The sequence below is a fragment of the Hypanus sabinus genome, chromosome 28 (assembly GCF_030144855.1).
Source record: "Hypanus sabinus isolate sHypSab1 chromosome 28, sHypSab1.hap1, whole genome shotgun sequence".
Classification (NCBI taxonomy): domain Eukaryota; kingdom Metazoa; phylum Chordata; class Chondrichthyes; order Myliobatiformes; family Dasyatidae; genus Hypanus; species Hypanus sabinus.
Window position 1 is genome coordinate 26,687,935 of NC_082733.1, and position 21,623 is coordinate 26,709,557.

The 21,623-nt window shown below is 39.1% G+C and overlaps 1 protein-coding gene across 1 annotated transcript in view; it reads right to left on the minus strand.

Moving 5' to 3' along the window:
- Positions 1–1,111: 1,111 nt before the first annotated feature.
- The window catches only part of scg3 (secretogranin III), a 31,120-nt gene continuing 10,608 nt past the window's right edge, over positions 1,112–21,623 (minus strand). Inside the window, exons 9-13 of the mRNA XM_059952785.1 lie at positions 19,747–19,863; positions 9,508–9,591; positions 9,284–9,397; positions 2,750–2,833; positions 1,112–1,390 (exon numbers count right to left, since the gene is read on the minus strand). Coding sequence (XP_059808768.1) covers positions 1,272–1,390; positions 2,750–2,833; positions 9,284–9,397; positions 9,508–9,591; positions 19,747–19,863 — 518 coding nt within the window. The 3' untranslated portion in view covers positions 1,112–1,271. The remainder of the gene's footprint in view (positions 1,391–2,749; positions 2,834–9,283; positions 9,398–9,507; positions 9,592–19,746; positions 19,864–21,623) is intronic.

Genomic DNA, 21,623 nt, shown 5'->3' on the forward strand with positions numbered 1-21,623 from the left:
AAGGATCCAAGATTCCATATGTAATACATTCAGCTGAGTGAATTTATCACACTTTCCCCACCCCATTCTCTGAAGTCACAATACAGTAAATGTCATTTTGTAATGCAAACACAATACTTTAAGAATCAGCTTGGAAAGTCAGAATGAGGTGAGATGTTTTCCATTTGAATGACCTTTGTAATTTTTACAGAAACCACTCTGGGCAGGAAAAGTCAGTGTTCATTTTGAAATTTAAAAATACCAATCAAATTCTCTGATACAAGTCAATTTACATGGGGAAAAACACCAATTCAAGCCATTTACATCCAAACAAACTTTTAGGAAACTCTTCCAATCCTTTATTAATTTACCACAGCTCCTGCAAAAGAGAAGGCGTCAAGGTCGAATTTGAAAATGCATCGGGGAATTTTCACTGCAAGAGGGGACATAGAGGTCAGAGATTAATTTTAATTAGAAAAGAAAAGCAAAGTACACAGATCATTTGCTGTGAGTGCGGGCCTTGCATTTATGTGACAAACCTTACAGGGAGCAAGCAGTCAGGTGCACCAGAGATGATGGACTTTACAATTGGTGGGTATAATAACTCATTTTAAAGATGGATACTAGGATCTGAACGTTTTACTACATGCAGTAGCCCTAGCAGTTTCTTTTCAGAAGCAGGGGAAACTAGATTGGCTGTGGTGAAGCTGTAAAACTGTGCTTTCAGCTAAGGGCAACACTGAAGGAGGGTCATTTGCCTTTTCTCTGCTAGACAGCATGGCATCTCCCCAAGGAACACACTCAAAATGCTGGAGGAACTCAGCAGGCCAGGCAGCATCTATGGAAAAGAGTAAACAGTGGATGTTTTGGGCCGAAACCCTTCATCAGGGCTGGAAAAAAAAGATGAGCCATTTGAGGATCAGGTTCTCTGAAACTGACATAGAATCTTTTTTCCTCCAGTCGACTGTTAACTCTTTTCCATAGATGTTGCCTGGCCTGCTGAGTCCCTCCAGCATTTTGTGCATGTTGCTTGGATTTCCAGCTTCTGCAGTCTTTCTCTTATTTGTGATTTTCACAAGGAATGTGGGATCAACTCCCACCCCTACCTTGTCTGCTATTTCTTTCAGCCCAGTTTGTCCCCGTTTCCAGTTTGGAATCTGCTTGCCACTACAGAATAGTCAAGGAAAAAATAAAGCTTATTAAAGAATCTAATACAAACTATATTTGAGTGAATTTATAATGTTGGCCATCACTGAAGGTAAAAGATCGCTTCCCCTTTGCACTGGAGGATTTCACAGGCTATTATAAATCCTTTTGATAACATCTCCTTCTCCTTCCTCCAGTATCCCTTTCTGTACATAGTTGTCAACCTGCCGATCAATGATGTCACGTAGCTTCTGAAGGTCATACCCTGTAGTAAAGTATAGAGAACATACACACAATGTACATCTGTTTATTAATACAATTATCCAATCAGCCATTTGTGGCCACAACTCAATGCATAAAAGCACGCTGACGTGGTTAAGAGGTTCAGCTGCTATTCAGACCAAGCATCAGAATGGGGAAGAAATGGGATCTAGGTGACTTCGACTCCGAAATGATTGTTGATGCCAGACAGGGTGGTGTGAGTATCTCAGAAACCGCTGATCTTCTGGGATTTTCATGTACCAGAGTCTCAGACTGCTTCAAACTGACAGGACAATGACAGTCACTCAAATAATCACACGCCACAACAGTGGTGTGGAGAAGAGCACCTCTGAATGCATAACACATTGACCTTGAAGTGGATCAGCAGAAGATCATGAGCATACACTCAGTGGCCACTTTATTAGGTGCAGGACAGACCTAATACAGTGGCCACAGTGTATCTTATAAATACTGAGCTCACTCAATGCCTGAGATGAAGGAAGAGTGGTGCTGAGGAAACAGGGAGTTAGGACCCATGTTTACTGAGCAGTGGCACCTACACCTAACCACTGAGAGGGCAAAGTCGACCATATTCATAACAGTTGTGTTTAAGCACTGCCAATTAGTAAATGCTTGTTTTAATAGCTGTACTGTTGATATTTTGGCAGGGATATAAACAGAATGAAATGTCTGAACTGATTGTTTAAAACATTGGTTTAGAAGCCTCCTGCAGTCAGAAAATAACAATATAACATTTTTAAGGGAAGCAATACAAAGAAGACATTGGGAATATGGTTACAAATTTCTTAGGGGGGAGGAAGAGAGTGTATTTCTTTGGATTTCTCTTGTTGTATGGCTTGATTCATTAATGAGTATGAAGTTTAATGGAGGCATTACAACAGGTAGTGCCCAGAGGTAAGCATGGTGCTTTGATGGTTCAGAGTTCATTAAGAATTGCCAATTAACTAATGAGGTGCAGCATGCAATGTATAAAAGGGGTTGTGATTCAGTATATCCATAACTTAAACTAAATAGTTCTTCTCATGAAGGGATCTTCAAAAGTAATTTGATTTGCAATGTTGCCCTTAACCACGTCATCTCATTGCCAAATGTAAAATTTTGCAGGTGTGGAAATATGAAATCAACCATAAAATACAGAAAATACTTAGATAGCTCCTATGAGAGAAATGTTAATGTTTGATGAATAGACTTAAAATATTACTGCACTTCTACTTTAGGCAACTTACTCTATATGGTATAATTAAACATTTCATTGTTCTACAATTTGTTTTTAAACAGAGTTTAAAGTTTATTCCTTCATCTGCTGAATGCAAATATTAACCTAAATACTTTTAAATTTTACCTTCCCCATTCTCCTGCTTGTGTTTCTTCAGCCACTCAATATTCTTTCTGATTGCTGAAAGGTAAGACTCTGTTTTGTCAAAACCTGGTGATCAAAAGGGAAGCTTCATGAGCATTTGTCATTACTGGTGTTTAAACGGCCAGGAACCTGCATTAAATGTTTGTACTCATAAATCATTTGACCCAAGTCAGATAAAACAAATACTACATCATCACACGCAAATAATGTCAGTGATGGAGTGGCCACTTTATTAGGTACACCTCGTTAGTGCAAATATCTAATCAGCCAAACATGCGGCAGCAACTCAATGCTTACAGAGGGGTTACAGCACCTACTGGGTTCCACTCCTTATTAGGCTCTTTATTAGGTACATTCCTGTACCTCATAAAATATCCATTGACTGTACCTCTGCTTCTAATCCACCACCAATCTGCTCTGCTTAGGTTACTGCCCCGAGCGAAGAGGCTGGAGTAGTAAAATAGGAGTGGGTACAGCAACATTCATTTCAGTGTTTTCAACATTACTGCACAGTTTTCTTTGATACAGCTTTTCAGAAATACTCTCAAACATTGGGACCAGCTTGCAAACACATCACCATGGCACTTCCAGAGGGAATAATTGGAATGATAATGTGTTACCTGAAACTATAAATAATTAACAGTTTTAAGAGATGTTGCTGATAAACTGGGTAGCGAACAGAAAATTGCAAACACCAGTTCGTCCCTAGTCTGGCGTCATCCACTGGCGGTATGCATTATAAATGGCCACTTATGTTGGTACAGGCACTAACCTGAGTAGTTCATCCGCTGGCTCCCTGCCCTTCGTGCATTTCTAGTGATAAAGGAACAGACCCTGTGCGTCAAATCTATGTTAGGTTCAAAACAAATCCAACCTATGTAAACAAAGTCTTCCTTCTGTACGTGTTTGATTTGTAAAATATTTTATTCTGTGAGCTATGTACCTCAGACCCTGCAGAGGTACGCAGAATTCTTTATTGTACATTTCATTATTCAACAGTGCTATCCCTTTGCTCCTGATGGTGCTTTGATTAGGATCTTCGTTTATGAATAAACATTTGATTATTAAATATGATCTGATGCTCCAGAAGGTTCATAAGCTAATGAAAGGCTTATCTTATGAGAAGCATTTGATTACTCTGAGCCTGCACTCATTGGAATTCAGAAGGATGAGACGTTATTGATGCCTATTGAATTTTGAAAGGCCTCAGTAGAGTGGATGTGGAGAGGATGCTTCTGATGGTGAGGGAGTCTAAGACCAGAGGACTCAGCCTCGAAATTGAGGGGTGTCCTTTTAGGATGGCAATGAGGAGGAATTTCTTTAGCCAGAGAGTGGTGAATCTGTGGAATTCATTGCCACAGGTGGCTGTGGAGGCCAGGTTATTGGGTATATTTAAGGCAGAAGTTGATAGATTCTTTAATAGTCTAGCATGAAGAGACATGGGGAGAAGGCAGGATTGGCGCTGAGAGAGAAAATAGATCAGCCATGTTGAAATGGCGGAGCAGACTCGATGGGCCAAATGGCCTAACTCTGATCCTATATCTTATGGTCAATGCAAGAAAAACAATCAGTTCTATTGATATTATGCAGTTTTTACATTTTAATAATTTAAATTACTTTTATGTGGGTTTATGTTTGATCCCAATACAACTTTAGTCAGTTTCTAGATGATAGACAACTCCAGTCATCATTATTCAAATAGTACAAGGTTACCAGATTTTATTTGTTTGTTTAAGTCAATGGTATCACAGTTACCACATTTCTGAAGGTTGGGGATTCAAGATCCATTTTAGAATCTGTATATTAGCAGATTTAAGACAATGCAGATTGAAAGCAGAAATTAGATATTTTAGTATTTTTAAGATGCTTTTAGATTAGGCAATCAGTTGATGCCCATTTACCGATCCAGGTAGATGAAAAAAACCATACAGAAGTATTTGAATAAGTGCAAGAGTGTCATATATACTTTGATCTATATGACTGATATAATTTAACAGATAATCTTGCTCGCTGCTCGCAGGACCCTGTGATCAAAATGACTGGTGCATTTGCTTCCATGACAAACATATGAAAAATGATGCAATGCTTTATTATACCTTGGATGCACTAGGTGCTATTCAAATGCAGGTTTGTTGGAGTCATAGAATTATGCCATCTAGCCCAAATCGTCCATGCCAACCCAGTTATTATTGGCAGTCTTGACAGAATAGAATTGAGGGATAAATAATCTTATTTATCAAAAATTGTATTTTTTTCTTTCAACTGCTGTTTGATATACCAGGTATTTCCCATATTTTCTGTTTTGATGTGAGAGTAAATATGTACAAATATCAATGTTTTAATAGATTTCAGGTACATAATGAAACAGCTCGTGAAAGATGTAGCAACGCAACTCTACCTTTTAATAATGTGAGAATTTACAATTGTCAATTCCAACTTCTTGCATTAGTGGCAGTGGTGTCTCTGAAGGGAATTTAAAATCTGTGCGTATTTTCATAAACAGCCGTTGTGACCTTCTAGCTGCCACAGTAGAACTGCTTCTGTCCTGAAAGCAGATGGTAAGCTCCTCAGGGTGTTGGATGGAGTGCATCTAACAGGGATTGCTTCGGTCAGCCAGAAGCAGCACGCCAAGCAAGACCCATTTTGTTCTCCAGTTCGTGTAATAATGACCACTACAAAAAATCCAGCCTCATACAATTGTCCAGAGAAAGTTCACTCCTATTTATTGTGAGGAATGCTCAGGGAATTATTATTACTCAAGAAATGTTGCTTTTAGAAGTGAATGTCCTCATTACAGAATGTGTGCAATGGGCATCTATTAACTGCATGTGCTAGAAAACAAATATAAGGACTGTCTTGAATAATGAATTATTACAGAATTGCATCGATTAAAGGTCAAATGAGCTTCTAGAGAACAAGTTTGTGACAGATTATAATGACATTAAATGGAAAAAGTGCTAGAAATACATTTTAGTTATAAACATTTAGAAGGGCCTGTTTCTATGCCGTGTGTCTATGACAATACTTACAAAACGACTAAGTTGGCTTTGGGCAGAGAGACTCCCTTACAGTAATTCACATGCCGACTGGTCTGTGTGCTAAAAGCAATTTTTGATTTTATTTCAGCCTTCTGATATACATAATGAATGCAGCAGGTAAAAAGCATTGAACAGTCATTTTTTTTTCATCTATACCTCACAATTAAATCACAACAGTTGTATCGATTCTCTGCTCATTCCAATCAAATGAACTGCCTTCTGTGAGTCAAAAGCATTGGCACATTGGAGACTGTATGTGCTGGAAAATAGAGGAAGTCAGCAGGTCAGTCAGCATTTGTAAAGGCAAATTGATGTTTCGGGTCAAGACCTTTCATGTGGGCTCAAAGTAGGTATGATAATTTCTTTTAGCTTATGCCATCAACTCTTTCAAGTTCTCAATCACATGGGTCTGTCCAAACTCCGTAGTGGAGTTACTAATGGCTTCATTCACAAAACTTCACAAAGAATTAAGATGCAATTGTATAGTAGTTACTTAATCTGGATCTTCTGTTTAGTAAGTAATTACTATACACGTGCATCTTAATTCTTGGGGCGACTCTTGCACGCTGCCCCCAGCACATCCATAGGTTGTGTTGGTTGATAATCCAATTGATACATTTTCACTGCATGTTTCAATGTATAAATAAATAAATCTGAATCTGAAATCTTGGAGATACTGCCATCTGACACCATTGAGCAAACCAACCACACAATGTTTTTTAAGGATATCATCACAACCATGCTGAAGCTGTGACCCAACACACCAGTTCCTTTGCCAGCTGATTTACAACCTGCCCCATTGCGAACTGTATCATTCATTTAACCATTTGGTCTCAAGTAATTAACCATTCCTCCAGAATATTTACCCTTCCTCGCTTACTTCCTGTTTAAGAGAATTCTATTACATAAGGAGTGGAATCAACATTAATGGAGAAAAAGTAGTTTCCAAATTTTATCACTATAATTTACAATCCAGTGAAGTTACTCCAGCTCTTTTTTTAATATCCATTGCTGAAACTGACTTTACACTTGCCTGTAGGCATCTGTTAGTCTCGTGAGAACATGGAGACCAGTGTCGTCAGTGTAATGTGTTGGCGTGTTGCCTAGTGGATAAGGCATCGGTCTAGTGATTTGAAGGTCACTGGTTCGAGCCTCAGCTGAGGCAGCATGTTGTGTCCTTGAGCAAGGCACTCAACAACACATTGCTCTGCGACGACACCGGTGCCAAGCTGCACGTGTCCTAGTGCCCTTCCCTTGGACAACACTGGTGGCATGGAGAGGGGAAGACTTGCAGCTTGGGCAACTGCCGGTCTCCCATACAACCCTGCCCAGGCCTGCACCCTGGAAACCTTCCAAGGCGCAAATCCATGGTCTCACGAGACTTACAGATGCCTATATAACTTGACTGTAATACACTGAAAACTGTTTATGCAGTTGAATTTTTTGATGAGTCACAGACTGATAGAACTCAGAGGAGTATATTGTATTACATAGCTTGTCATGGGACTCTTTCTCTTTATCATGTTTTCAGATTCAGATGTACAGAGCTAAATGAGAATCAGAATAGGGAATGTGGCAAACAATCCCCTATTCTGATTCCCAATTCACTATTGTTATTTCTAAAAGTGCTACAGGATAGGCAATAGTAAATTTCACTTGTATTTGTTGTTAGGGTGTATTCTCAAGTTAGATATATAGCAAATGTTAACTACAACCAATCTTTAGACCTGAACATGGATTGTAGATTAAATTTAAAATGCAGTTCTGGACAATAGTTTCCTGAAACTCTAGACTGGAGTTGACTGCAGACCAGACAATGCTGATAAACATTAATTTTGGGTGTCTGGAGTGTGGGTGCAAAGAAGGAGGTGTGTGAAAACTATAAGGACACAGTTTACAGCAGATACATTGTAGCTGTAGAATTGTCCTGCTGCTGTCTTTGATCTTTAACATAGAAAATATCATGTAATATTGGGTCAAACAGGCCTCTTCCTCAGAGAGTGTCTCATTTTGTTGAATAAAATACTTGTGTGTCCACTGGCTTCAGTATCTATCGGCTTCAGTGTCTATGTGATGACCTTGTTCACGTTTCTAACAAGATTTGTAAGTTACTAAAACCTTTGCATTCTCAGTGAGAATAAAGCTGTTTACTATTCACAACTGAATTTTACTTTCCACCTGGATGTCATAATCAGAACGTGATCACTCATTCCATGCACTACAGTAAGATGGTGATGGTGGTGGTAGTGCCTGTCCATTATATCACAGAGTACTTATATCATCACCTAGAACTCTGTTCAGGAAAACAAATAAAACACTATGCCTGTGCAACAAACACAAAACGCTGAAGGAACTCAGCGGGCCAGGCAGCATCTATGGAAAAGAGAAAACAGTCGACATTTTGGGCTGAGACCCTTTATCAGGGCCTGATGAAGGGTCTCGGCCTGAAACTGACGTGCGAGGTTGCGCTGGGGGCAGCCCACAAGTGTCGTCACACATTCCGGAGCCAACGTTAGCACGCCCACAGCGTTCAGCAGAACAACACAAGTTGCAGCAAGAACAAAAATGCAACAGAACAAGCCCTTTGCCAGCACACCCACACATACACAAACACAGTCAGGCCTCCAACCCCAGTGCAAGCCACCTCCCTACCATTGGCACCAGACTCTCTGACTTTTAGGCATCTAACGTCCAGCCCCCGGCCTGGACTCTCAGACATCAGGCCTCTGACTAACCCAGGACTTGCCAATCAAGAGCGTTAAGCATTAGCTTATTTTTAATTTCAAAGTCACTTGCAGCCATCTCCCACAGAAAGCTGTCTCTGAAGCCTAGTATCGCCTGTGCATTAAAAGATCTATCCTTTATTTGAGCTTATAGTTTGAAGATTGAATGCAATAGATCAGAACCAGTACTGCAGAGAATTACTAACATTGACTTCTAGCTCAGAATTATTGAGAGATTTTGATAGCGGGTTATTCAAAAAACAGATAATCTGATGAGAAAGGAGTCCTTTCTCATGAAGTTATCTCTGCATTGTTCTATACTATCTAGTAGTACAGGTGAGATCCCTGAAAAATCATTCTGTTTATTATTCTGTCAGCCTTGGTATTTTCACATTCCATCTGTTGTTTAGCATGGAGAATTCCGTTCATTTTCTCAAATGAAGGAGATAAGGTGAAGAGTTGATAATCTCACAGTAGTAAAAAATGCGATTTTATGTTATACCAGGGTGATGTGAAAGGATCTTGATCATGATACATCTTATAGTAAGACTTGTGTGTGTAGTACATCAGTGACTTAACAAGATGACAAAATGTATTCAAGCCTATTGTAATAATGTGCTTGCAATCTCCTATGTAACCATTCTCTATCTGCCTCTTCAATAGACATGACAAGAGAAACCAATCATTTGGGCAGGTTCAGTCACCATGTATAGTATGACAGGCCTTGTTGGAATGAGTAACCGTGCACTGTGTACCTTTTGAGTTTTCTGGTTTATCCATTTCCTCTTTTGTGGAGTCTTCAGAATTTGCATTCTCTTTGTCCTGCTTTACAAAGTAGCTCTTTGTGCTATCCAAGTCATCCGTGACACCTGTGGTAAGCGAAGAAATAATTAAAGAATGTTTGGACGGTAAGCAATCCTTGAAGAAATACTTTTAACTATTGTACAAAAATAGGTTTAGATCTAGATCCCAGATTTACCTGCTGCTGCCTTGCTTGTGGCGTAAGGTTTGACTTTACCAAGCTTGCTCTTTGTCTGCAAGGCAATCATGGCATCCAAATTCTCTGCAGAAAAGGGAGAATGAGTTTGGCCATAAATGCCAAATCATCCATATCTTATTCAAAACAATATAACCGTGTACAAACTCGTTCAATTTGGGATGAATGGTCTGGTTTGAATGTTAGACAAAGATGATACCTTGTACAATATTTTCAGTTTCTTTTTCTTCTACCCTTGTCTAAAAATAGATCCTTTTACGTAATCCCAGTGAAACATGAAAAATTGATTCTGGATCGCATTCAAGTTTTGTAGTTGCTTTGTTACCGACTCATAATCTGCATCTTTGCATTTAGAGTTACATGATGTTAATGCCATCTTGATGCCTTTCCCAGATCTTCAGGAATAAATGGCCCGGCTTTACAGTAACAGCACCATAAGCTTCTAGATTGATTGACCAGGCTGATGCAAATAGAGATTCCAGGCTTCTGATTAATACTCAAGGGTCCAAGATGCAGACTTTGTTCAGCTCCAGTTATCCTGACAATGTAGCACACACATTCTTCCAGACAATGAATTACATTGGGGTCCTTTTCCCCTACAAACGTTCACTTGCATAAGACAAAAAGGCATAGGATTGAATCTCTCTGCCATTCCATCATGGCTGATTTATTATCGGTCTCAACCCCATTCTCCTGCCTTCTCTGTTTTTGATGTCCTTACTAATCAAGAACTTATCAACCTCTGCTTTGGATGTTTCCTTTAGTGGGGGAGTCTAGGATCATAGGGCACAGTCTCAGAACAGAGGAACATCTCATTAGAACAGAGATGAGGAGGAATTTCAATAGCCAGAGGGTGGTGAATTCATTGCCACAGATAGCTGTGGAGGCCGCCTTTGAGTATATTTAAAGCAGAAGTTGATAGATTCTTGATTAGTAAGGCATCAAAGATTGTGGGGAGAAGGCAGGAGAATGGGGTTGAAAGGAGTAATAAATCAGCCTTGATGGAATGATAGAGCAGATTCAATGGGCCATATAACCTAATTCTGCTCCTATGCCTTATGGACGATGGTCTTAAATATACCCAATGACTTGGCCTCCTCTGCCATATGTGGCAATGTATTTCATAAATTCACCACCCTCTAGCTGAAAAGGTTTCTCCCCATCTCTATTCTAAAGGGTCATCTTTGCACTCTAAGGTTATGCCCTCCGGTCCTAGACTCCCTCACTATTTGAAACATGCTCTCCACATACACTCCATCTAGACCTTTCAATATTTGATAGATTTCAATGAGATTTCCCTTCATTCTTCTAAGCTCCAGCTAGTACAGGCCCAGAGCCATCAAAAGCTCCTCATATGTCGACCTTTTCATTCCAAGGGTTACTCTTGTGAAACTCTTCTGAACCCTCTCCAATGCCAGTTCCTAAGGAGGAACAACTCCTCCACCATCTATCTCAAATAACAGTCCAGCCCCCTGCTCTAACATATTATCTGTCATCATGTTGAGGTTTCTAGTACCCTGCTCTAAGTTAAAATAAATATCCCTTTTACTTTATCTAGCAAGGGTACAAAAGTTAAATCTTAACTCATGTTTTGCAAATTTGTGAGAGCTGAAGGCTAATTGACCACGATGAGGGATAGCATTTCAAAGTCATTTTCAAGCCTCACATTTCAGTTTCAGGTTAACCTTATGAGTAAACTAACAAGTTTGGAAAGTGCTGGTGTAAATGTCACTGCCACAAAATGAAATAAAAGTAATTGTTTAAAGAGTGGACATTGAAACCTCAGATAGCAGGTGAGTCACTGTTGTTATTCAGTACCGGCTGAATCTTAAATAGAAGGTTTGTATGAAGATAAATAAAGGACCAGTACCTTGGCAACTAATGCTTTTTATTTGCTGATTCCTGGTAAGACCATGCCGTGCACATTGGTTCCCATAGCAACCAGCATCCCATGGTAAAACGGTTGTTTGACCATTTAGCAATTGCAGTGCAAGTTGCTGACCTTGCTCAACCAATTCTGATAGCACCTATTTGGGCTGTGTTGATAGTCAGAGCCGATGTTATTCATGTTTGCTGATTACAAAGAGGGTTTCTAAAGAGTATTGTTCCCAGCCATTTCCTTCCATTTTGCCAAAACCTGCATTCTGTTCATAAGACCCAGGAGCAGAATCAGGTCATTTGACCTATGGAGTCTACTCTGACCTCAGTCAAGGTTGTGGTGCTTCAAGATTTAAATATAAACCTTCCTTGATTACTATTGATCTCCAAAAACCGTTACTGAAAATATGCTACTGTGTATAAGACAACAATAACTTGTCATTCAGACAATGAGTTCATAAATGTGTAATGTTAGCTTGACATCTTAGTATACAAGTTTATTCCAACATAAGCAAAATATTAGGAATCTCACAGCTAGTAGATTCAACTAACTTGTATTCATTGGGTTATGCAATCATGATACAGGAATCAATTAAATCTGTGTGAAGATGTATATGGTTAATATTTGCAGATAGTATTATCATTATTGATGTCGGTGTTGAAAATAAATTCAGGAATAAGATAAAAGACTTGTATCTTCTGGCTGATTGAACTCTACAAAGAAAGAAGATTGGCTTTTGGGTAGTTCAGTATTTGGCATAAGTTACAGTGTAACATTCAAACTTAAATCAAACAGGGCAGCATGGTAGTGTAGTGGTTAGAACAATGTTTGATAGTATCAGCGACCCGCGTTCAGTTCCCACCACTGTCTGTAAGGAGTTTGTACATTCTCCCCATGACTGTATGGGTTTTCTCTGCATGCTCCAGTTTTCTCCACAGTCCAAAGACGTAATAGATAGTTGGTTAAATGGTCATTGTAAATCGTCCCGTGATCGGGCTAGGATTAAAATTGGGGAATTGCTGGGTGGTGTGGCTGGGAAGGCCAGAGGGGTCAGTTCCGTGCTGTATCCCAATAAGTAAATAAATAAAAATGGACATAGTTACTATTCAAGAAGCTGATGTTTGATGGGCCAAATGGCTTCTACATTACTGCTCAACTTGTTATTTTACTTTACCTTTTAGATTCAGATTGAGATTTTAGAGTCACAGGCCCTTCTGGCCAAATGAGCCTGTGCCACCCAATTACACCACAGCATAGGAGCAATTAACCTGCTAACCCATACGTCTTTGGAATGGGGGAGGAAACCTGAGCAATCAGAGGAAATCCACACAGTCATTGGAGAATGACAGGAGTAGGAATTGAACCTGGGTTGCTGGTGCTGTAATAGTGTTAAGCTACCTGCTGTATGACTGTGCTGCCCAAACAGGCACTTGAAGGCGCTGGTTGAATCATATCAAGTTTCTGGGGATGTGGGGCTACAAAACAAGCCTGTTTCAAATTTTTACTAAGTATTGAATTTCAGAGTGAAATTGCTAAGGTGATTGGTGTTGAGAGTATTGAATTGCTGAGTATGTGGGTGTCTGGTATGGTGCCTGAGGCACACGGTTAGTCATTGTGAACTTGTCCGTTGGCTGGGTTGGAAATGCTTTCTTGATTCTTGGTGCAGGAAATCAAAAGTATTCCATTCTCTGTCACTCTGATGTACCTAAACAATGTTTTAAAATGCATTGGCCCATTATCAGGCACGAATGCACATGGAAGATATTTAAGGTAAGATTTACATTTAGATATGATTCGGAATCATGTTTAATATCACTGGTAAATGTTCATGAAATGTATTGTTTTGCAGCAGCAGTACAGTGCAATACATAAACTATAAATTACAATAATAAACACAAAATAAAATAAGTTCATTTAAATAAATAGTAATAAGTTCTTATCTAATGCTCTGTCAACCATCTCTGCAGTTCACCTACTTAGAATTGAATATAAATTGCAGTATTGATACTGCCACTTTGGTTTATGCGGATAGCCATCACACAAGCATTTGTCCTCCCTGCTCCACGATCATTTTTCTCCTTTTCCCTATATCTATCTATCTAATTTATCGCTGTGGTGACACATTGTCTACCCCTGTTGACAAGCTCTAGATGAATATTTCACATGTTCACAGCCTTTAATGGAAATAAAGTCTCTTCTGCTCCATTTTTTCATTATATTGTACATCTAATATATTATCATTCTAGATCCCTGACAGTCTGTTTCCATCTGTGTGGCATTGTATCAGATCTGAAGCCTCTCTGGGCATTAATTAGAGATGGGCAATATCTGCTGTACTAGCTAACAATGCCCTTATCCTGTAAGCATGTGGCGTAGAGTGATGTGCAAAACCTGTATCTATTTACAACCTGAAGGAAAAATTGCTTTTAAATGCCTTTCTCTGTTTCCTACCTTCAATCTACTGGTAATTACATGCGCTGCACATCTCATTACATGGGACTTAATCTTCTCCATCTGTCCCCTGTGTGGTATCTCATCAATGGCACTCTTGTGTATGCAAGGGCATCACTTCTCCTTCTCAAAAGCAGCACTTAAAATCTTTGAAGTACAATGCATGACGTTGTTTTGTCAATTGTGAGTGTTATTTTGTGCTCAGATGCTAGACAAAGTATTTTATACTTCGGATTAAAGTCTTTCCTGCATTAAGGTCTCTCCAAAAATGCAGCCTTGCTGCATAATCCATTACTTTGTCAGGTCAGATCTCGAGCTCAAATTCCTAAAATTAGCCTAAATGGCAGTACTACCAACTGGGTAAAACTGATAATTGGTGTCTAAGATTCAGGATAGTTTATTGTCGTTCTTCACTAAATGGGTGTGGTGAAGTACATATACCTGTCTGGACATGCCCCTCTGCTGACTGCTCCTGTGGCCCCTCCCACAGACCCCGGTATAAAGGCGATTGGAGGCACCGCTCCTCCCTCAGTCTCCAGGATGTTGTGTGGTCGTTTCTTGCAGCTAATAAAAGCCTATCATTCTCCTCCCGTCTCCGAGAGTTATTGATGGTGCATCAACGGGTGTACAGGAGAACAAAATGATTTTACTCCAGATCTGATACAGTATTAAAAAGTACAACACTGTAAGCATAAAGAACACAATATAACAAAAATCATCATGGCTATCCTATGTCAGGGGATAGCTATGATGGGGAAATCTTCCTACTTACGTATAGGATGAAATAGTTCATGTTTTGTTATTTGTTATCTTTTAAACTTTTTATATAATGTTTCTTTCATCTCTTTTCAATAATTAGCTTAGAAGTTGCAAACAATTGTAAATTACAATATAGCATTGTTTGCTTTAAAACATTACATTTTATAATGGTTAAGGAAAGATAGCTCTTGTAAAGTCCTTTGGTTTAAGAGTTAACTGCAAAGCATATGTATTGATAAAATTAATATTTAATATGAACTTGCTATCTATTCCAGTAATATATGCCTGCTTTATATTTACCAATGATAGCTTAATATGCCTGTGTGCTCTGGGGTTGAATTTTAAAGCGATATGCTGGATGCTAATTGGAATTAATGTCAAATAATTCTTTACGTTCCTCAAATGATCGGCTTTTATGGGGTTTGATGTATTAAGCTGTAAATCTTCCGAATCAAAATGAAACTGCAGCCGTATGTGGTAAGTAGACTGTAAGGAAATAGCTGTTCCCACACCCCATCCCCCCCTCCCCGGTACAGATGAACACTGCAGTTAATTTCTGGCAATGCAATGCCTTGTTTTAGTTGCACTTGCCAGAGATACACGATAGGATTTTAAACAAAGCAGCAAACAATCAGCTGGAGGAACTCAGTGGATCTGTCACAGTCCTGTATTAGGACTGGTCTTCCACCTGAAATGTTCAAGTTAAATTTGCCAATTCCCTTCCTCCCATAGCTGCTGCTCGACCTGCTGGAGGATGCATCTATTACAAAGAGTGAGCAAATCACTATAACAAAGAGTGTTGCTGATCTGAATTTAATTGTAACCCGAATCCCATTCTGAGGAAGAAACCACCAATGATAACGGATGGGTGAACCCTCAGCTTTCTGAATCAGCTGGGATAATTCTTTTACTTAACAATACAATTACTTAGCAGTTAACAATGGAATTATCCTTGCTGATTTTATTATTTATTGAGATACAGTGTGGAGCAGGCTCTTCTGGGCCTCTGAACTGTGCCACCAAGCTGCCCTCGACTTAACCCTAGTCAATTTACAATGACCAATTAACCTACCAACCAGTACGTATTTAGACTGTGGGAGGAAACTGAAGCACCCGAAGGAAACCCACGTGGAACGTACAAATTCCTTACAGGCAGATGTGGGAATTGAACCCGCGTTGCTGGTACTGTAAAGCGTTGTGCTAACCACTAAACTAACATACCACTCTAACGCGTATAGATCAGTAAATGATTTCAGCCACATGATGTTTGCTTTGATTGAATGTGATTGGAATAAGAAGAGATTTAAAACGCAGAAAAAAAAGAGACTACTATTGGCTAAAGATTGAGAAACAGTCAAATGCTGAATGCTCCACTCTCTCTTTCTTCACAGATACTGCTTGACCAGCAGGGTATCACCAGCATTTTCTGTTTTTATACAGGTGAAAAGGATTTCTGGCCATCATTTAATGTCCCAAGTGTCTGAAAATTTCAAAGGAGCAGTAAATGTATGAGCAAACACGAGGAAATCTGCAGATGCTGGAAATTCAAGCAACACACACAAAATGCTGGTGGAACACAGCAGGCCAGGCAGCATCTGTAGGAAGAAGCACTGTTGATGTTTCGGGCCGAGACCCTTCGTCAAGACCACACTTTCTAGCCTTTCTCTTATTTTAATGAAAGTTGTGCAATTAATTTAGACTTGTTACCTTCAGGGGCTTTCTTCTCTTTATCCTGATATGTTCAGGCTCACTTTCAAGGACTCATGTTCTCAATATTTGTTGCTTACTTTAGGGCAGTATGGAAGCATAGAAGTCAACACAATGATTTACAAATGGCCCAGTTTCAATTCCCACTGCTGCCTGTAAGAAGTTTCTACATTCTCCCAGGCATCATGTGTGTTTTCTCCCACAGTTCAAAGACGTACCAGTTAGTAGGTTAATTTGGGCAGTGTTAATTGTCCTGTGATTAAGCTAGAGTTAAATTGAGGGGTTGCTGGGCAGTGTGGTTCAAAGGGACAGAAGGGCTTACTCCACACTGTAACTCAATAAATTTATTTATTATTATTTCCTTTTTATTGTATTTACACAGTTTGTTGTCTTTTACACATTAGTTGTCCACCCTGTTGGTGTGCCCTTTCATTAGATTTATTGAGTACGAACTGAATCTCAGGTTTGTATGCGGTGACATATATGGTCTTCAATAATAAATTTACTTTGAACTTCTGAATGTCCCTCTACTGCACACCCATGCCCATTCATATCTGTCATAGCTTTGAGAGGGAAAAAAAGGGCTTCATCCGGTAAGTCATACTTGGTTAGAGAAAAGAGTGGGTGGGGTGGGAGGTGGAAAGGAAGAAGAGAAAGAGATATTACAGAACCTGGATTGAAGGAGGGTTTTGAGGGGTAGAGTTATCTGGAGGAGGGAAACTATGAGGATGGGGCAGTGGGAGGGGGTTGGGGTATAAGAGGGTTGTTGTGTCAATGTATGTAATCTATGTGCATGTGTGGTTGGTGTGGTACAGGCATGAGACTGTGTCTGTGTGCGTGTGTGTGTGTGTGTCTGTGTGCGTGTGTGTGTGTGTGTCTGTCTGTCTGTCTGTGTGCGTGTGTGTCTGCCTGTGTGTGTGTGTTTGTGTGCTCCTGCACATGCTAAGTTCATGCAGCTGATCTTGCCCTCTAATTATCTTCAACCACCTAGCCACTAGATCAAGACTTCACTCTCCAAAAGGAAGAGTTAAGCATTTAAAGAAATCAAACATAAGCATCAAAATGCTGGAGTGTAAGTTATTTTACCCTGACTCAACAGACTGCATAAGCATATGTTCTGAGTTTCACTAGAGTTTGATACCACTTAAAGCATAACCTTCACTGCTCTTTAATGTTGCTAATATCCAGGCTTGTGCCCTTGCTCTTCACTGTAGTAGAATATAAACCCAACCTTATTACAGTAACTTGTTTGATCTCAATGCTTTAAAGTTATGTTGCCCAGCTTATTGTTTCTTCTCTTCTATAACTTCTAGGCCTTGAAAGCTTAATTTTGCTGCTTGCCTCCGATTTGCCTTTTACAGTGTTCAACACCTGTGAGGTTTTGCACTATTTCCATTGGGACCTCCCTGCTCATCTCAATTTTCCCAATTTCAACAAAAGACTTCCATTAATATATATTGACTGTGTCAAATGTTATGCATAAAAATTAATTAATTGAACATGACAAATGCTAAAGTAGTTTCAATTGCCAGCACAATTTGAAGCAAAACGTGAATTATTACTGAATGTGTTGCAGTTATTGTGGCATTAGTAAGGCCAATCATAATACAAATGTTTGCTCATAATGGTTATATGTAAACAGGATCCATAAATGCAGTATTTTTAATAATAGCATTTGCCAAGTACTTCACATTACTTTGATCTATTACACTGGAAGCTCGAAATAATAAAGAACAGGCAGGGATCCATTGAAAACAATGCATGTATTACTCAGCAAATTTAAGGCTAAATAAAGAAATAAAAATGAGGTTTCACTTAAGATTGGCTTTTGCAGTTTACAATGATGTAAAAAATTACATTTTTGAAAATAATTGTTGGTTATAAGATTATACTTTAGTTATGACAAGAGTAGTTCTTTCGCTGCACGCAAATGTTTTTCAAAATCTGTAAGCTAGGTCGTTCCTTAGGCACACAACCCATCCACTATCTCAACCCCTTCCACCAATCCCTCTCCATGTTGTTGTTGCCCCTTATGACTTTAAAGCAATTATTCGCCATTGCTTAACTTATGCTATTTAACATTTTGTCTGAATTATAAGAACATAAGAGATAGAAGCAGCTGTGGGAAGTTCCCTTGGGTCTATTTCATCACATGATAAGACCGGTTCTCTGTCTCAAATCCACTTTCCTGGCTAATCCAGGAAATGTATTGATGTTGTCCTTGAAAGTTATAAATAATTGCCCATCTATAGCCCCTTGAGGTAAAGGAGCTCCAAAGAATTATAATTTTCTGTGTTTAAAAAAAATCTCATCTCAACGTGACGTTGTATCCAGAGGCAATGCTAGACTCTCTGAGTCCCGTTGTAGGTCTCAGTGTGATCATCTCTAAAACTCTGGTAAGTACAGGGCTTTCTTAATCTTTCCTTATAGACAATCCTTTCATCCCTGGATTTAATATATCCTTCCTAGATAAGTAAACCAAATTTGCACACTACTTTCAAAATGAGGTCTCATCAGAGCCCTGTAAAATCTCAATAAGACTTCCTTACTTATGCACTTTATTTCTATTTCAATAAAGGCCATATACCACCCTACCTCACAATTTATCACTGCACCCTAATGTTTAATTCCCTTTAATGAATAATCAAAACAAGATCTCTTTGTACATAAGCACTAATCAGAAAATGTTCTGTCTTCACTTGTCTTCCTGCCAGTCTCTATAGCCTCACATTTTACTCAATCTGCCAACTTTTTGATTGCTTGCAAAACCTATCTATATCTCTTTGCAGACTCCTCACAACACCCACACTTCTTCATTTACCAGCTCCCTGTCAATAATCAGCAACCCTGGGCAAATTAAACCGTGTCTTGTCTTCACTGTCACTAGTATATATTCTGAACAGTCTAAGGTCCCTGAGGAGTATCTGTACTAAGGGAAAAGCTATAATATTTGCATAGAACTGTGCACAACCTCTCGCAAGAGAAGCAGGCCATGGAAATGAACTGATCATGCTTCATTTTGGAACAAATTCTGGAACCTTAGAATTTAAGATGAAAATTATTGTGAGAGTGAATTTAGCATTCTATGCTTGTTTATGAAAACATCAGATAGAATCCAAACATAAATGGTCTAAGGATTATTGAGCCATTCACCACAGTTGTTTGAACAGGCTCTATACAATTAACATTAATGGGCCCGTTTAGTTTCCTGGGAGAAATACGAAATCTTTAAGAGGAAACTTTACAAAAATTCTCACTGACCCTCATGTGTAAACAAGAAAGGACCAACGTTATATATTTCAGCCAAGGCTCATTACAGAGCAGACTGACATCATATTCTCACTGCACTTACAAGTGCTGTTCCATTGTTTTCCCGAACACAAAGATACAATGTCATCAATGTATAATTTTATAAGTATTCTCACCCAAGTATGAAACGCCTTCTTCTGGTTTTATTGTTCCATATTTTACCATCATCTTCACAAAATCAATCAGCGTTTTCATGATAGTTACCAGAGTTTCCTTTTCCTTTGCATCTTGCTCTGTTATAAATAAAAATGTGTGCTGTGTTAAATCCGCAATGTATGAACTGAAAAATTTTGAAACCAATTCAGAAGAAATATTGATGTAGTTTTCAATTATGCAAGTCAATATTTTGACCAGAAAAGGGTTATTTAAATTGAAATTATTTAATTGCTTTTGATACAGGAATTAAAAAGCTGTTGATACAGAAATAAAATAGCCGAAGGCTGGTGCCTAAGATAATATTGTGATTATAGATCACAAATGTATTGATTCTAGAATATATTGCTTCCTTTTTAATACTGGAATGTATCGTAAAGTTGACTATCAATTTTTATGTGGTCATAGTGATAGTGACAGAACTCCACTTTTGTGAAAAGGTTGTTAAATCCTTTCAGCAATTGTGTGATCACTTCCCAGAGCTAGCTCAAGTAGCTGCATAACAATTTGACGTTAATACTGCATTTCTTAAATAATTGAATCAGTGACATGAATTTTGAGTTTAATGAATCACATATTGGGGCTTGGCAGTAAATGAATGGTACTAGGCATTAATTCAGCTTGCACTTGACTTTAACCTTCAGTGGGCTCCATGTGCCAATATGTGAAAAACTTGTAGCACGCTGAGGAAGGGATCCTGGACCAAACAATCTGAGCACCTGCATACATCTTTAAGCAACCAGATTGAAGAATAATTAGAAACATGAGAGAATCTGCAAATGCTGGAAATCCAAAGCAACACACTCAAAATGCGGAGGGAACTCAGCAGGCCGGGCAGCATCTACGGAATAGAGTAAACAGTCGTCATTTTGGGCTGAGACCCTTCATCAGGACGGGAAAAAATGATGAAGTAAGAGTAAGAAAGTGGGGGAGGGGAGGAAGAAGTACAAAATGGTAGGTGATAGGAGAAACCTGCAGAGTGAGAAAGGGTGAAGTAAAGAGCTGGGAAGTTTATTGGTGAAAGAAATAAAAGACTGGAGAAGGGGGAATGTGATAGGAGAAGGCAGAAGACCAAAGAAGAAAGGGAAAGGGGAGGAGCACCAGAGGGAGATAAAGGGAAAGTAAGGAGATAAGTTGAGAGAGGGAAACAGGAATAGTGAATGGTGAAGGGGGGGGGGGGACAATTACTGGATGTTCTGGAAAATCAATGTTCATGCCATCAGGTTGGAGGCTACCAAGACAGAATATAAGGTGTCCTCCTCCAACCTGAGAGAAGCCTCTTCACGGCAGTAGAGGAGGCTGTGGCTAGCATGTTGAAATGGGAATGGGAAGTAGAATTGAAATGGATGGCTACTAGGAGATCCTGTTCTTTTCTGGCAGATGGAGCACCTACTCTTTTCCTGTTCTGCAGAGATCCTCTAGCACTTTGTGTGTGTGTGTGTTGAAAAATAATTATTGAGGTGCAGAGTGTTTACTTCAATTCAAATCAAGTAGAGAACATGAAATTAGTAGAAGTGTAAAGGAGTGGGATAGGAAACAAGAAAACAAAGTTACTTACATTTTTGTTTTTTTAAAAATTATATCATAATAAGTAAAGACCATATTTCTGAAGTTAATTTTCAGTACAACAGAGACCATGGGCAGGAAATGAAAGCACGTTCATAAAAACATTTGCTTACATTGGACAAGGTATGATTTTTCTGAGGAATTAGAAATTCAAACAAGAAAGAAGACATTGGTGTCTGTTAGTGCAAGTAGCGTTCTTGCTTGATCAGGGTTCTCAATCAGCAAGCCCATATTTGCACTTTAACTATGCATATCCTTTGGTTTGAATTTGCTG